Source organism: Pelophylax lessonae (assembly GCF_965119305.1).
Source record: "Pelophylax lessonae genome assembly, chromosome: 10".
NCBI lineage: Eukaryota > Metazoa > Chordata > Amphibia > Anura > Ranidae > Pelophylax > Pelophylax lessonae.
In genome coordinates this window covers 167,295,223-167,312,373 of record NC_138777.1, presented here as the reverse complement: position 1 = coordinate 167,312,373, position 17,151 = coordinate 167,295,223, and the positions used below count along the sequence as shown (strand labels likewise).

Below are 17,151 nucleotides of genomic sequence, written 5' to 3'. Positions count from 1 at the left end.
TTTGGCTATACTTCCTGGCATCTACCAAAGAATAAATTGATTCTTAATGGAATGACAATTTAAATTAAATAACCATACATTCTTATGATAACTACCATGGATGAGTGTGCTTTGTTTCCAATTGTGGAAGGTTTGGCGAATCCAGCATGAAGTCCAAAAACCCAAACCTGCCGCCCATTAAAGTCTATGGAGGAAAAAATAATTATTTTTCCTGCTCATTTTTACAGCTAAAAGTTAGGTTATTGTTTAAATAACATGCTTGGGGGCAGCCCTAATGCTGCATGTGCTGGTATACATACAACATTTATGAGTGGCCCGGAAAGGGAGGGCAGAGAGCGTGTGGTCCCCTTTCCTTTCTGTACCAGACCAGACAACATTGATGGGGCAGATTCCTTGCAAGACTGGCCCGCAAAGCCTGCCCCTTCTTGCAAGGAAACCATGTCCCGATTTTGAGGCTCAACGGTCCCTTCCCCACCTCTGATGTCCAAAGAAGGAGATGGGGGTAACATAAGGGGGGGGGGACTTAGAGTTAAATCTGGAAGCCCCATAATAAGGTTTCAGATATCCACCTCCTACCAAGGGAATGAGTATAGGGGTTTATTAGTAACCCTACCCATTCAGACAAAGAGGCAAATAAACACACACCTTAAAAAGTCCTTTGACAGCATTACAAGAAACATACATGTTTAAAAAATGTTTGCATGTCACCCAATGTAATCCAGCGTCAGTCACTATATCTAGTGATATAAATCAGCGTTGGTCACTGCAGACAGCCATGTAATCTTCACCAGTCATGACAACCTGATGCCCACTGTTGTTTACCCCTCACACTCCCGTTGCAAAATAACAGATCCCTGATGATGCAGTAATCTCAAAATGGATCTGGGGATTCTGGGTGATATCATTGACCAAATAAGGTCTTGACTGCAGCTGGAACAGCGGTGTAATATTGGTAAGCAGCGGGACAATTTTAAATAGCTGTTTTAGTTCCAAATGTTCTTACAGATAAGGAACACAGGCTGGATTAGTACTACTGGATTTAGGAGACTGTAGGGGATATGGCATTGTAAAAGAGGCTATCAGCAGGACATTTTAAATAGCAAGTTTGGGCCTAAATTTAGTACTGAGAACAAAGTAGCCATACAATATAGGAACTGACAGCTCAGTGTGTGATGGTGGATGGAAAGTGCCTCACCCCCAAGGCTTAAAGTGATTGTAAAGGCGGAATGTTTTTTTTTATCTTAATGCATTCTATACATTAAGATAAAAAGCCTTCTGTGTGCAGCAGCCTCCCTCAGTCCCTCTAATACTTACCTGAGCCCTATCTAGATCCAGCAATATTGCTGGAGTGTCTCCGGCTGCCTGGGATTCCCCTCCTCATTGGCTGAGACAGCAGCGCAGCGCCATTTGTCTGAATAGACAAAGAGAGCAGTGGCTTGGCTCAGGAGCCCCCCAGAGCAAGCTGCTTACTCTGGGGGCACTCAACAGGAGGGAGGGGCCAGGAGCACCAAAGAGGGACCGGAGAAGAGGATGATCTGGGCTGCTCTGTGCAAAACCACTACACAGGGCAGGTAAGTATCACGTTTGTTATTTTTAACTAAAAAAGGAAAATGGCACTTTAGTATCACTTTAATTATTGAGGCCTCTACAATTAAGCCTCATGGGCGGGGCCAAAAGCATCAGTGGGTATGGTCAAGGAGGAGCTGAGGTCGTTTTCATCCACCATCACGAAACATTCTCAGATGCCTGCACCCCCTTTTCTTAGTAGGACACCAGATCGGTAATTTAGGACACTTGGAGTAAAATCCTAGCATGTGCTCTTTGTCTGTAGTAAATTTAGTCATTACTACAGACAAAAAGCACAGGCTAGGATTTTGTTACAGGAATTAGGAGACCACAGAGGATACACCGGTGTAATAATGGCCAGCAGAGGGTCATTTTTTATTAGGTACAATAGGCCTAACTTGTGTAGGCCTAACAAAGACATATCCTTAGTGTGTTCTGAGTTTGCTGGGCACACAGGCCAAAGGGTTTGAGGGCTTCTGTGCTCTCACACACTGCACACATACAGGATTCCTATCAGCAAGTGCTGCTGTGGTATCTGCTTCTCCCTCCTACTGATATGTTGGTATCAGGAATTGGAGGGGCCAGGGGACACTGCGCAGCTCAGTGATGCCAAGTTGGCATGCCTGCACAGTGCCCAATTTTAATCAGCTACACAGTATCTGTTGTTCCCATGGCGTGGCAGAAGGGGTGACCAGCTCGCACAACATATAATGTGAAGGGGGGCTCTGGTGTGATTGGAGGAATCAAGCGTGAAGGGGGCATTCTGGTGTGATGGAGGAATTGTAATGTTGTCAAGTGGGAGGTCTGGTGTGATTGCATGACTATAATGTAAAATGAGGGTGTGTGATGAGGGAATCCAATGTGAAGGTGGTGACTTGTGTGATAAGGAGGGGGGGTTGATAATGTGATGGGGATGGCTTTGATGCGAGAGGGGAACTCTGATGTGAAGGGGGTCCTGTAAAGTAAATAGCGGGGCTCTGATGTGATATGGGGACTGTAATGTAAAGGGGGGATTCTGATGTGATGGGGCTGGCTCTGATGTGAAGGGGACTCTAACGTAATGGGGGTACTCCGATATGAAGGGGGGTTCTAATGTGAAGGTGGGATTCTGGCATGAAAAGGGAAGACTTTGATATGAAGGGGGGACTTTATTAATAGGGGACTCTGAATAAATGGGGGAATCTGATGTAAAAGCAGACTCTGATGTAAGGGGGAACTCCTAATGAAAAGGCTACAAAGTTGTCATCAACTTACTGCCTAGTTGCTGACTATTTTAAAATAGTTCTTCCATAATGAAGGCTGTAAAGCATATTTAATGGAAAAGTTGAGTATTTTTAATAATGAATACAGAGCTTTCTCTAATTGGCTGAGGTAGAGAGGTGGGCGGGATGACATCAGGATCTCCACCTCAATCAGAGGAAGCCTTGCATTCACTGATAAAAATACAAGGTTTCTTGAGAAAGGATGAGCAGCACTCAACCCAACTTGATTTTGTTCCAGCAGCAGATGGGAAGTCACTGTACTGCTGCCGGAACACAGCACTGACTTCTGTATTTAACTGATGCTACATATATTTTATACAGTTCTGATGGAGGCTGCATCAATCACTTCCTATTGTGTCTACAGGACAGGAAATAAGGAAATATATCCAATGAGACCTATAGAGCAAAAAAATGACAGTGGTTTTAATTTATTTTTGTACTAATGTAATTGCATCTGACAATTACACTATTAAATTGATAGTGTAGCTGCTCAAAGGTATTAATGCTCATCTGCAGGCTTATTTTTATCAATTAAGCCTCCACCCTGCATGCAATATTTATGTCATGGCTAACATGGGGATCACATGATCATCGACCACTCTGATTGGTTCATGACTGTCAATGAGAGCAAGCAGCTGCACAGAATGTCATTTGCTGCCTCTCAAGGGAGGCATTACAACAGGTTGGAAGGATGCGGTGGCTGCATTCGGCTTTCTTCCATCAGTTTTCATCTGGTGATCTGGCCAGTAACATACCTCCCCTATTAGAGTGTCTACACTCTGGATGAAGGAGAAACAGAAACACCTTTGGACAGCAGCATTGTCAGTTTGGGGAGCAGAGTATTAGATGCACTAGTAGATTTAAATACACTAAACAAATTAAAGTAAAACTCCAGCTAACACTCTGTAAGCAGTTACAGCAACTGTTTTTTTTTTTCTTTCCGGATAATAAATATTTTCTTTTGGGTTTTATATTGCCTTAGAGCCGGTTCACACTACTCAGACTCAAAGTCACCCCATGAAGGAGCGACTTTTTAGCGCCGACTTTAGCGCGACTTTGAAGAGACTTTGAAGAGACTTAAATGATAGGCGACTTTGTCTGTGGGGAATGCCTGGGGAATCTTTTTCTTCTTCCTGGAAAGTCTGATCACAGTCGCTTGAAAATAAATAAGGATCTGACTTAGAGGCGACTCCCATTGAAGTCTATGTGCACAAGTCGGATAGAGGTCGCCTTGAAGTAGTACAGGAACCTTTTCTGAAGTTGGAGCGACTTCAGTAGTGCATATTAAGATGGCTCTTATTCATTTACATTGAATTTGTAATGACAAGAGACTTGGGGCGACTTGAGTAGTGTGAACCGGCTCTTAAGGCTATGGGATACAGCTTGTATACGAGCAGTGCCTGTGCAAAGCTTTCAGCACACTTTGAGCAGCTTTGTTGAAGCCTTTAATACACGTTTCAGCTCCACTATAAGGAGGTTAATGGGGAGGTTAATGATAGATTTTAGTGGAATTGCTGACTATCAGTTTAAGCAAGCTACTAGCAGATTTCAGCTCTACATGAAGCTTGTTTAAAATTATAAACAGCACTCTTATTAGGATCAGTGTTTAACTTACTCTTTCTATAACGACAGTGAAACCTGCTCCAGGTATATACATGCATCTGTAAGTGCTAGCACAATATATACCTACCGGCAGCTTCATCATATTTCATTTTTTAAATGAGAGTGTCTGCTCTGCCTTTCTTCTGCTATCTCCATGAGTCACTTTCTGACAGTTTTCCTTGACATCAGACAATCCATGATGACAGCCCGCCCTACCTCCCCCCTAGCGCAGAAGTGATTGACAGCCTCAGATGTGTATGTTTCCAGTGAAACTGTGTAGAAGGGAGGGGTGTCTATTCCCTTCACTCAGGTCTCAGATTACACTAAGCTTTGTGCTGTGCAGTATGTGACCTTGGATTTCCCCCTGAAGCTCAGAGATGTGGTGTAAACTGTGCACTTTGAACAGCTGTAGAAAAGAGAGGAATGCAATCACTTCAGTGGGCATATGAAAAGGTTTACTATCACTTTGATAAAAGATACTTACTGGTCCAGCCGGCTAATGCCCCATACACACGTGCAGATCATCGGCCGAACGATCGGCCGTCTTTTGTCCCCGGGCTGTCGTGTCTGTTGAAAAGTGCAAAAGACTGCACAAGAATTTTGTCCGCCGACTACAGCCGACTGCAGAAGTGATGTCATGTGATGGTTAACTTTCCCTGTGTTTTTTCTTCTCTGAGCATGCCCAGTCTTGCAAATCTGCTGTCTGTATTGAATTCTGTATTGACTGGCGAACAATCGACCGCTCTGGTGTCGGCATACAAAAATTTTAATGCTTGCACGACAGATTCTTTTCGGCCGAAAGTGCGCTGTCGGCTGTCAGAAGCATCATACTAACAAGACGAAAAGATTCGGCCGACAATCTGCACGTGTGTACGGGCCTTAAGATACCTCACTTTCTTGCAGAACTATGGCACCCAAACAATCTTCAGCATTCAACATACACTATATTCTAAAAAGTATTGGGATGCCTGCCTTTACATGCACATGAACTTTAATGGCATCCCAGTCTTAGTCCATAGGGTTCAATATTGAGTTGGCCCACCGTTTGCAGCTATAACATCTTAAACTCTTCTGGGAAGGCTTTCCCTAAGATTTAGGAGTGTGTCTATGGGAAAATTTTGACCATTCTCCCAGAAGTGCATTTGTGAGGTTAGACACTGATGTGGCTAAGAAGACCTGGCTTGTAGTATCCACTCCAGTTTATCCCAAAGGTGTTCTACCGGGTTTAGGTCAGGACTCTGTGCAGGCCAGTCAAGTTCCTCCACCCCAAACTCGCTCATCGATGTCTTTATGGACCTTGCTTTGTGCACTGGTGCACAGTCATGTTGGAACAGGAAGGGGTCATCCCCAAACTGTTCCCACAAAATAAACAAATAGTGTAGCACTAATGACAATAAAAAGGAACATTAGTTTAACATAATAATGAAGGTGATTTTATTAATGTTGATAAATAAGGATAATAAATAATCAAGTTCTTAAAACGTCCATAAAAAGTGATTAGATCCAAAAAAAAAAAAAAAAAAGAGGTAGATGACACCACCGATCTCAAAGGAACCACAGATGGATATTAGGAAAGGGTGACTAGAAAACCAGGAAGGAAACTTCACATCCTATGTGATAAGGTAATCTCCTTACCAGATCAAATAGACCATTAAATTATAGGTGGTCAACCCAGGTACAACATCTATCCATAAGGAATGGTCATCTGTCCTCCAATACCTCAGATGGATCATTAGATAGTAGGTAATAAAATGAAATAAGAAAACAGACCTCCATCCATGAACTCTAAAGGTGGTTAGTAATCCTCACATTCATGGATCATGGAAAAGAGAAGATGCTCCCATAGTGTATTAAAAGATATAACATATATTCAAAAGAGATCAATTGCACTTACAGCAAACTGGACATAAGCAGGCATACAAGGAGTGATGTTGTTGTGGCGTTCCTGCGGGCTTCACTCCACTAACCCAGCTTCTGAAGGAATACTGGCAAACCTTCAACCAGAATCGAGCAGTGTGATAGCCTCATCGCCGTAGACCACGCCCTACATGTTTCGTCATACGTGATGTCATCTGGGGGTTGGTCTGTTCCCACAAAATGTCTTGGTATGCTGACACCTTAAGCGTTCCCTTCACTGGAGCCCAACCCCTGAAAAACAACCCCACACCATAATCCCCCCTCCACCAAATTATGTGGACCAGTGCACAAAACAAGGTCCATAAAGACATGGATGAGCAAGTTTGGGTGGAGGAACCTGACTGCCCTGGACAGAGTCCTGACCTCAACCTGATAGAAAACTTCTGGGATGAATTAGAGCAGAGACTGCGAGACCTACATCAGTGCCTGACCTTACAAATGCGCTTCTGGAAGAATGGTCAAACATACCCATAGACACAGTCCTAAACCTTGTGGACAGCTTTCCCAGGAGTGTTGAAGCTATTATAGCTGCAAAGGTTGAGCCATCTCAATATTGAACCCTACAGACGAAGACTGGGATGCCATTAAAGTTCATGTGCATGTAAAGGCAGGCGTCCCAATACTTTTGGTAATGTAGTGTACTTCTGGGTGCTTTAGCTCCACCTGCTGGGTGCTATGTCACTACATGATACAGTAGTGATGGATTGGCTGAGAGGTGAAACCAAAATGCACCTGAAAGTATGGCAGATACATAAAATTTTGGCGCCAGATTGGTAAATATTATTAAAGGAATAAAAAAACTTTCCTATCTGCACCTTGTGTTTTTTTTTTAACCACATAAGATGTGCATTTATCATGTAGTTTCAGGGTGTCATTAGTTGACCTGTACAAACAGCTTAGAGTAAATCTTTTCATTCCTTTGTCAGCAATTTCTCTTTGTGTTAAAACATAAGACATGCAGCATAGCACTGCACAGGTTAATGCATGAACTCTGTCTGTAGTCTGAAAAGACACTTCCTGTGAAGAAAACGGAATTTTTGTAAAATCTTACCTGTAAAATTCCTTTCTCTGAGTCCTCCGACAGTCGCCGCCTCTTCATATTCGTCACATATGGGGTATTAGACTTTGCTCCGAAGGAGTAGCTAGGCAACAGAATATGTTAACAATAAAGCTTTTAACATATCCCACCCTCAAGGGGTGGTCCCCTCAGTCAATACCCTCCTACTTCCTGCAACCATATCTCAGTTTTAGTGGAATAGCAGTAGAGTATACAACCAAACCCCAAAAGAGGGGCGGGGGCGGCGACTGTCGGAGGACTCAGAGAAAGGAATTTTACAGGTAAGATTTTACAAAAATTCCGTTTTCTCTTACGTCCTCCGACAGTCGCCGCCTCTTCATATTCGTCACATATGGGGACGTCCCAAAGCAGTGCAAACATGAGGGGTGGGAAACGCATCCGCGCCGAAAGGCAACGCAGTCTCCGCATCAAGGAAAGGAACCTTACCAAAAGGAAGGAAACCAGCTGGGCAACAGCAAAAAACAAGTGCTCAACAGGAGCAACAACCCAGGAAAAGACAAAAAACCAGGGGATATAAAACTTATCCCAACAGCCAGGAGTCCCCAACAAGGGACCCTAGGGAACAGCCGCACTAAGAACCTTGCGGCCAAAGGAAGCATCCACTGATGCCTGAACATCTACTTTGTAGAATTTTGTGAAAGTGTGCACGGTCGACCAGGTCGCCGCCTTACACACCTGGGCTACAGAAGCCCCATGACGACAGGCCCAAGACGTACTCAGAGATCTAGTAGAGTGCGCCTTCACAGGCACAGGGGGAACCTTCCCCTGCAAAGCATAGGCCTGTTCAATGGTCTGCCTGATCCATTTGGCGATGGTAGAGGCCGAAGCCGCCATGCCCTTCCGAGGACCCTCTGGAAGAACAAACAAGGAGTCCGTCTTTCGAAAAGACTCAGTCGATTTAAGGTAAACCCTTATCGCCCGAACAACATCCAGAGAGTGCAATCTCACCTCCTTCGGATGTTTAGGCTTCGCGCACAACGAAGGCAAGACAATATCCTCATTAAGATGGAATTCCGAAACTCGTTTCGGAAGAAACGAAGGATTAGGTCGCAAGACCACCTTATCCAAATGAATAACCAGGTACGGAGACTTGCAGGACAAAGCCGCCAGCTCCGACACTCTGCGAGCCGAAGTGATCGCCACCAAAAAGGCGACCTTTTTGGACAACATAGACAACGAGATCTCCCTGATCTGTTCAAAAGGAGCACGTTGTAATACAGATAGAACGAGATTCAAGTCCCAAGGGGGCAGAGGATCCCACCTAGGGGGGACCAGATGCCGCACACCCTGAACAAAGGTGCCAACCAAGGAGTTGGAAGCCACGGGACGTTGAAACAGAACGGCCAGAGCAGACACCTGACCCTTTATCGTAGCCAGCGCCAAACGCTGATCAACACCCGTTTGAAGGAAAGACAGCACACGGGAAACCGAGTACGTGCGGGGTGAAAACCCCCTGGACTCACACCAGGCAAAATAGGCCTTCCAAGTACGGTAATAAACCTTCCCTGAGGAAGACTTCCTCGCGTTGATTAAAGTATGAACGACCTCTGGAGAGAGACCCCTCTCCTTCAGGACCTCGGTCTCAACAGCCAGGCCGTCAAAGCCAGCGACTGTAAAGCAGGATGGTATATCGGTCCTTGAGACAGTAGATCGTCTCGAAGAGGCAGACGCCACGGGGCGTCGACCGCCAGATTCACGAGGTCTGCGTACCAGGACCTGCGAGACCAGTCCGGTGCCACAAGAATCACCGTGCTGCGTTCCGAGTGTAACCTGCGAAGGAACCTGGACAGCAACTGAATCGGTGGAAACGCGTACATCAGCCTGTACTGATGCCACGGGGCCACTAACGCGTCCGACGCGTCTGCCCGAGGGTCGCGCGTCCTTGCCACGAACCTCTTCACCTTGTTGTTGAGACGAGACGCGAACAGGTCCACATCTGGAAGACCCCACTTCGCGCACAACATCTGGAAGACAGCCGGGTGGAGAGACCATTCCCCCTGATCCAGGGTCTGGCGACTCAGATAGTCCGCCTGCCAGTTCTCCACTCCCGGAATGTGAACCGCCGTTATCGCCGGGACATGAGTCTCGGCCCAAGACAGAATGTCGGCCACTTCTCGAGCCGCTCGGGCACTCCTGGTGCCCCCTTGGTGGTTGATGTAGGCCACCGCCGTGGCATTGTCCGTCTGCACCCGAACCGGGCAACCCTGCAGCCGGTCCGTCCAGCGATGAAGACAGAGACTTATCGCACGCAATTCCAGAATGTTGATCGGAAGGGAAGACTCCCCCTCCGACCAAGTCCCCTGGGCGGACAGAACGCCCAGAACTCCACCCCAGCCCGACAGGCTGGCATCCGTGGTGATTACCGTCCACGAGATCGGACGAAACGACTTGCCCCCGGACACCAACGGGGACTGGAGCCACCACAGAAGGTTTCCTCTGGTGCGATGACTCAACGAGATTTGAAGATCCAGAGATTGAGGTCGCCCATCCCACCTGGACAGGATCTCCGCTTGGAGACCCCGCGTGTGAAACTGGGCGAATGGAATCGCCTCGAAGGCCGAGACCATCAATCCCAGACATCTCATACACGTCCGCAGAGACGAGTGCGGAACGTCCCTGAGGGACCTGACTTCCTCCCGGAGAGTCCTGAGTTTGTCTTTCGGCAGGAAGACCTTCGCCTGCACCGAGTCCAGAATCATTCCCAGATAGGGGAGACGAACCGACGGACTCAGTGTCGACTTTGGAAAATTTATCGTCCAACCAAACTCCTGCAGAGTTTGCATCGTGACAGACAGGTCCTTCTCCAGACCCTGGCTGGTCGCAGACCGAACCAGAATGTCGTCCAGATACCCAAGGACAGAAACGCCCTGGGCCCTCAATAATGCCAGAACCGGTGCAAGCACCTTGGTGAAGACCCGCGGAGCCGAGGCGAGACCAAAGGGCAACGCCACGAACTGGTAGTGATCCTCCGCAATGGCAAATCGAAGGTATCTCTGATGACCCTCGAATATGGGGATGTGAAGGTACGCATCCTTCAAATCGATGGAGGCCATGAATTCCCCCGGAACCAGGGCAGCCACCACCGACCGCAGGGATTCCATGCGGAACTTGCGAACCCGCACAGAGCGGTTCAGAGCCTTCAAGTCCAGAATCGGACGAACCTTGCCCTCCTTTCTGGGCACGGTGAACAGATTGGAATAAAACCCCCGAAACCTGTCCCGATGAGGCACCGGAACCACTACTCCCTGAGCCCTCAGGTCCCGCACCGCCAGGTGCAGGTCCCGCAAGCGCTCTGGAGACAGTTGAAGATTTGAGGGAAAAAATCTGCTCTCCGGCCGAGAGAGAAACTCGATCTTGTAACCAGATCGAACGATTTCCTGAACCCATCTGTCCCGCACACGGGCCAACCAGGGCTGAAGAAAACCGAGCAAGCGTCCCCCCACCCCAAAACTGGGTGAGGGCGCCCCTTCAGGCCGAACTGTTATGGGCTGCAGATCCGGATTGGCCGGACTTCTGTTTACCAGACCAGGGCTTCTTCTCAGAGCCTTGACCTTTGAACGGTTTGCCCTTGTAGTGCGGCCGAAAGGCACGAAAGGACCCCTGAGGGGGCCGAAAATTAGCATGCTTCTTCCCAGAAGCCCCCTTAGCCTTGGGGAAATGGGGCAAGAGAGTGCTCTTACCCCCGGTGATCCCCTTAATCAACACATCCAGGGACTCCCCAAAAAGGCGAGACCCATCATAAGGTAGATTGGCTAAGGTCTTACGTGAAGATTGGTCCACCGACCAACATTTTAACCAAACCAGGCGGCGAGACAACACCGCCACGCTGTGCACACGTGCAGCCAACGGAACCAGGTCCAGGTCCGCATCACACAGATACATGACACCCTGGTGGATTTGATCCACCATATCCAGGGTCGCCGGCGAGGCCGAGTCGGCCACTAGGACGCGCCTAAGCATCTGCGTCCAACTTGCGATCGCCTGGGCTGCCATGAGAGAAGCAAACAGAGCCTTAAGCATAGAACCCGTAACAGAATAAGTATGACGGGCAAGAGACTCCAGTCTCCTATCCGTGGCATCACGGAAAACAGGGGAATCCTCTGCAGGAATCGCAGTGGCTTTGTTCAAAACCGCAATTGCGTGATCCACTGGGGGGGGCACACACCACCTTTCATCAGTGGAAGGCGAAAAAGGATAACGCAGCTTGAATCTACTTGGTACCGCAAAAGGTTTGCGCAGATTGCGCCATTGATCCTTAACAGCGCGCTGAAAATCATCATTGCAGGGAAAAACCTGCGGCGTCCTGCGTTTCCTCTGCGTCCCATAAGCCGCCAAGGCAGCGGGGGGACACACTTCGTCCTGCAAACGCAGCGTTTGCTTAATGGAAGCAATCAACTCATCCATGATTGCAAGCTCTTCAGGCGAGCCAGGGGGAGAATTATCAACCCCCTCAACTTCAGCCTCCACCTCAGACCCCACTAGATCAAGAGAGGAGCGGGACCCCGATAAGGAGGCCCCCGCCATAACAGCCCCATCACCTTCACCCTCAGAATCAGAGGAAAGAGCAACTCTGGGCCTTTTAGTAGATTGAGCAGCCACCAGCATTTGCACCTGAGCAGCAAGGCCAGCCACAATAGTGGCTAAATCCCCCCCTGGGGGGGAAACAGCGGTCCCCTGGCTTTCCACCAATACTGTAGGAAATTTGCCCTCCTGAGAATCCATTGCCCCTGTAATGCCAGACAACAAAGGGTTAACTGCCCCTTTTAAGCAAGCGCGGCAAGCGCAGCCCACCGCACCACACTCAAGCACAATGAGACCCCCACAGGGAATATGCAAACTGAACACAGGCAATGGATAGCAAGAACAGAAGGATAAAACCTGAGGAGACCCTCGCCGCTGCTGCTGCCTCGATCGGTGTTCCTGGGAAGAGGAAGTGATGCTGCCAGGGCGCTCTATGTAAGCCTATGGAGGCTACAAGAAAATGGCCGCCATGCATGTAAAACATGCGGCCGGAGCGAGTGTAGGCAAAATGGCGTCGTTTGGCGCCGAAACCGCCGCTCCACAGTGCATTAAAACACACATTACATTCCAATATCAGAATACATGTCAGATCGCCGCAGCGATCGCTGTATATGCCCAAACATGCCAAAAAAACATGCCCCACAGCACACAGCTTCTCACACTGACCAGTCTGACACACACAGTGTCATACAGCTCCCCCCCCCCCTTGCAGCCCACAGCATGCAGCCGAGAGATAGGGAGACAAGCAGTGTGAATAGAGGCAGGTTACACAGTCCCAGACTGACACCCCCCCAGACAGACAGGTCCCCACATAAATACACTTACCTCACATGGCGTGGGGGACCCGCACAGGCGAACAAGCCGCTGCACATGAGGCAGGGAGAGTCGCATTCAAGACGCACACAAGGGGGGTTAAGAAACCGCACAGCGTCCAGTGAGGTAGCCACCTCACCAATCATCCCTGCACCGAACAGGGATGGGTCGTTCACTGTGCCAGGAGCGTTACCTGGCTGAACGCTCGATGGCAGACTGGGAAGCCACTGACCCACAACCTGCGACCAGGGGGATCAGCCCGAGACCCAGTCCGCATGATCCTCTTCATCCGAAGAACTAACTAACGCTGACAAAATAACAGCTAAGTAAAGGTAGAGAGAAAAACTCAAACAAAATTTTAAAAAGAAGAAAGAGTCTGGGACAGAAAGTCCCAGCACAGAGAGAGCCAGCCACTCCTGACAAGCTAGACATTAAAACTGAGATATGGTTGCAGGAAGTAGGAGGGTATTGACTGAGGGGACCACCCCTTGAGGGTGGGATATGTTAAAAGCTTTATTGTTAACATATTCTGTTGCCTAGCTACTCCTTCGGAGCAAAGTCTAATACCCCATATGTGACGAATATGAAGAGGCGGCGACTGTCGGAGGACGTAAGAGAAACTATATATCCCACAATCCCTGGGTCTCTCAATCTAGTGTTCTGCAGGTGACATTTTAACAGTAATTAGATCTGAAACAGCAAAAATCAGGCAGAGCAAGGAAGGGAAATGTGTTTTTATCACATTAGCATTCCTATACTTGTGATGCAACACAAAAAAATATCAAAGCGTTGTTTGGATGCTGAATGACCCAAAAAGTTGCCAGTCCCTTTGGTGAAAAGAGACAAGCTAAGCAAATGAATACATAGAAAGAAGAGAATCGATCAGATGACACTACAAACTGCAGTCACAACATGTGAGCCCATGTTTACAAGGTATTGCAAGTAAATGACAGAGAATAGAACCACACTAATACCTAGTAAAAACAACTAAACATTTGAAAGTGTACAATGTCAATGCCTCTAATCTTCTTTTGTAGGGTGCATTTTTAAAATCTTTTTCTCTTAGCATTTCTGTCCCCCAAAACACTATTTCTTATAATTCCTTGGCCACGCAGCAGTCAAATGCTCTCTAAAGAGCGATCCACCATAGATTATTCTTTAGAGGGCTGATACAAATGTAATCAAGCATGGTGGAACATATATGGAACACAAATGAAATGCTGACATTAAAAAAGCAATATTGGGTTGAGAATACTTACCAAGGTGGATGCAGCATTGATCCGATGCTGCATCTGTCCCCCCGCTGCCTCTGCACTAAGAACTGAGCAATCAAAAAACGCTGAATGCTCGGTTCTCCCCTCCGCTCTGAGCAGAGAGTGGTGACTGTCAATCACCAGCTCTGTCTCTCCACAGCTCACTGGAGCACTGGGCTGTAGAGAGTGTGGCAGTGGCTGGCTCAGTCCCCCAGCAGCTCGCTGAGCGGCTGAGCCAGCTGCTGGTCCAGGTATCTGGGTGAATCCCAACTGTAAAGTCAGGTTTGATCCAGCACCTGTGGAGTGATGCCAGCCAACAGCAGAGTTTAGCCCCCTGTCGGCTGAAACCGGATCATAGGAGTGCAGCACTAACTACACTCCTGTGATCCATAGAAGAAGTAGGGCCAAAATAGCCTTGGCCATACATCTCCAATTTTACATGGATTTCCCCTTTTCCAATTTTAGGTGTTATATATAAACATGTCATTTTTTCATTCTTTGCAGGCCTCGGTTCTAGTGAGCATGCGTTTTCTCCAGACTTCCATGGACAAGATTACTGGTGTTGAAGACGTTGAGACCGACTCCGAAGGATTCCTGCTGGAGCAGGGTGTAGTGGAGACCATTAGCAGTAATCTAGAGAAAACAAAAGCCCTCTTCAAGTCCAGTGCTGGGGAAGCCGGGGGTGGGGGGGGAGAGGCCCCCGCTAGCTCTAGCTAAGCACATCACCGATTGGGGAGACTGAGACACAGTCTGGAGATTAATTGTATATAGTCTGTAGAGGTAGTCCAAGGCTGCTTGTTGTATACTGCCCTCTGTATGGAAGACCCTGAGGTCCTGCTCGTGTCTGCAGCTGCCAGTGAAATGAGGAGAGTGGGGTAATTTCATGAGAGGCAATCTTCTTCCAGCTGTAGCTGCCAAAATGTAGATCCCGCAGAGAGAAAATAAAGAAAAGGCTGCAATTCAATGTCTTGTACTATGAGGAGGGACATACACATATAAGACACAATGGGGGGAGATTTACTAAAACGAATGTACACAGAATCTGGTGAAGCTGTGCATAGTAACCAATCAGCTTCTAACTTCAGCTTCGGTTCAATTAAGCTTTGACAATAAAACCTAGAAGTTGATTGGCTACTATGCACAGCTTCACCAGATTCTATGTGCACCCATTTTAGTCCAAAATCTCCAACAAATCTCCCCCATTTATGAAATCTTGAGGAAAGGGGCTGCATCCCTGCATCTCCCAATGACCATAATCTCCCTTTCAAATTCTAATTCATACTAGCAATATTACAGACAGAATCCGGTTACTGTGGCAGCAAAACTAGCTTTAGCAATATCAGGTTAAGGAATTTGCTCATAAGCAACGTAAGGAAAACAAACCGTCACAAAATATGAAAAATCTTTATTGATACCCATTTTAAAAAGTGTAAAAACCCGCAATATAGTCCAACAATGGGACCCCGTTGCAGCGGATATACTAAAATCTTGGATGTATCAAACCAATAATAGTCATGTATTACATTAGCAATATTTCAGTATACAGCGTATTTACTAATGGAATTTCATGATGTTTTAACATGTAGTAGGAATAAGTGGGTCTCACTGTAGGTTTATATTGGGTGTTTTTTAATGTGTATTAATAAAAAATATTATTTTATGCGATTTTTCCTTATATTGTTTATAAGTAAATCCACTATTCTGATATTGTAGGTTTTTGCATTGAAAAAATACACTATTTTACTATTTTGGCATAGTGAACTTTTCCTTTATGTATATTACTATGGGCAACAAAGTATGTACTTTCCTTCAGATTATAGGTGTAAGTAATTGTGACACATAATGAAGACCAACATATTTAACACAGAAAAATACATTGCAAAAGAAGGAAACTACTACGCGACATTTGCATGATAGAATGCAAGCTTGAAATAAAGAAAAGCTACAAGATTGTGTATTGTAAATTATTTATTTAAGGAGTCCGCACACAAAGTCCACATGATTGCAAAAAGGAGACAATTTGAGTTTCATAAAAAGGACTGGCTCTTTACAAATAAATAATGAAGACAAGTTAAAAAGAATAATATTTTGGCCAGTATATCCTTTGTAAAGAAAGAGGGCCCTATTAATAAAAACTGGAGCAGAAGGTAGAGGTGTAATCTACCACAACCAATCACATTAGAGCTGCCATGTTTATAATGCAGCTAAGAGGATGGCATAGAATTCCAGGTAGGTTGTTATGGCTTTTCCGTTTGCTTGAATATTAGACTTTCTATGAGAAACAACCCATGAATTAAATTAAACTATATTCAGCAAATATATTACCTTTAAGGCCTGATTCACACCTATGCATTTTTTAGCGTGTTTTCAGTTTTGAAGAAACACACTACAGTCCATTTAACGGCTTCCCGACCGCCCTCCGCAGTTATACTGTGGCAGGGTGGCCCCCTCCTGCGCATGCCTGCAGCTAAGAAGCAAGTGCGCGCCGCTGACGCTCATCAGCGGGGACTCCGATGCACGGGGCCAGCGGCTCCGATTGCCGCCCGACAACCCGAACACTCCCCGCTGAGAGAGAACAGTCAGCTGTTGTAAACATAGCTGACCGTTCTCTCTGGAATGATCCCAAAGCTCCTGTGATCCTTCTACGTAGGATCACAGGTCTCTGTGATCATTTCACAAGCCCCGCCCCCATACAGTTAGAAACATGCGCCTAGGTACACATTTGACTCCTTGATCACTTACTGAGTTAACCCCTTCCCTGCCAGTGTCATTATTACAGTAACAGTGCATATTTTTAGCACTGATTACTGTAGTAACGTCAATGGTCCCCCCAAAAGTGTCAGTCAGGGGTCCGATGTGTCCACAGCGATGTTGCAGTCCTGCAAAAAAAAAAAAAAAAAAATCGCAGGTCACCGCCATTACTAGTAAAAAAAAAAAAAATAAAAAAATAAAAATGACAAATCTTAACCGTAGTTAGTAGACGCAATAACTTTTGCGCAAACCAATCAAAATACACTTGCTATTTTTTTTTAACAAAAATATGTAGAAGAAAACAAATTGGCCGAAAATGTTAAAAAAATGTTGATTTTTACATTTTTTTTGAGAATGTTATATAGCAGAATGTGAAAAAAATAGTTTT

At 46.5% G+C, this 17,151-nt stretch overlaps 1 protein-coding gene across 1 annotated transcript in view; it reads left to right on the top strand.

The window, feature by feature from the left end:
* ROM1 (retinal outer segment membrane protein 1) overlaps positions 1 to 15,018 on the top strand; it is a gene marked incomplete at its 5' end in the record, with an annotated part of 49,031 nt that extends 34,013 nt beyond the window's left edge. Inside the window, one exon of the mRNA XM_082269974.1 lies at positions 14,517 to 15,018. Within this exon, the coding sequence (XP_082126100.1) occupies positions 14,517 to 14,729 (213 nt within the window). The 3' untranslated portion in view covers positions 14,730 to 15,018. The remainder of the gene's footprint in view (positions 1 to 14,516) is intronic.
* Between the last annotated feature and the right edge of the window lie 2,133 nt (positions 15,019 to 17,151).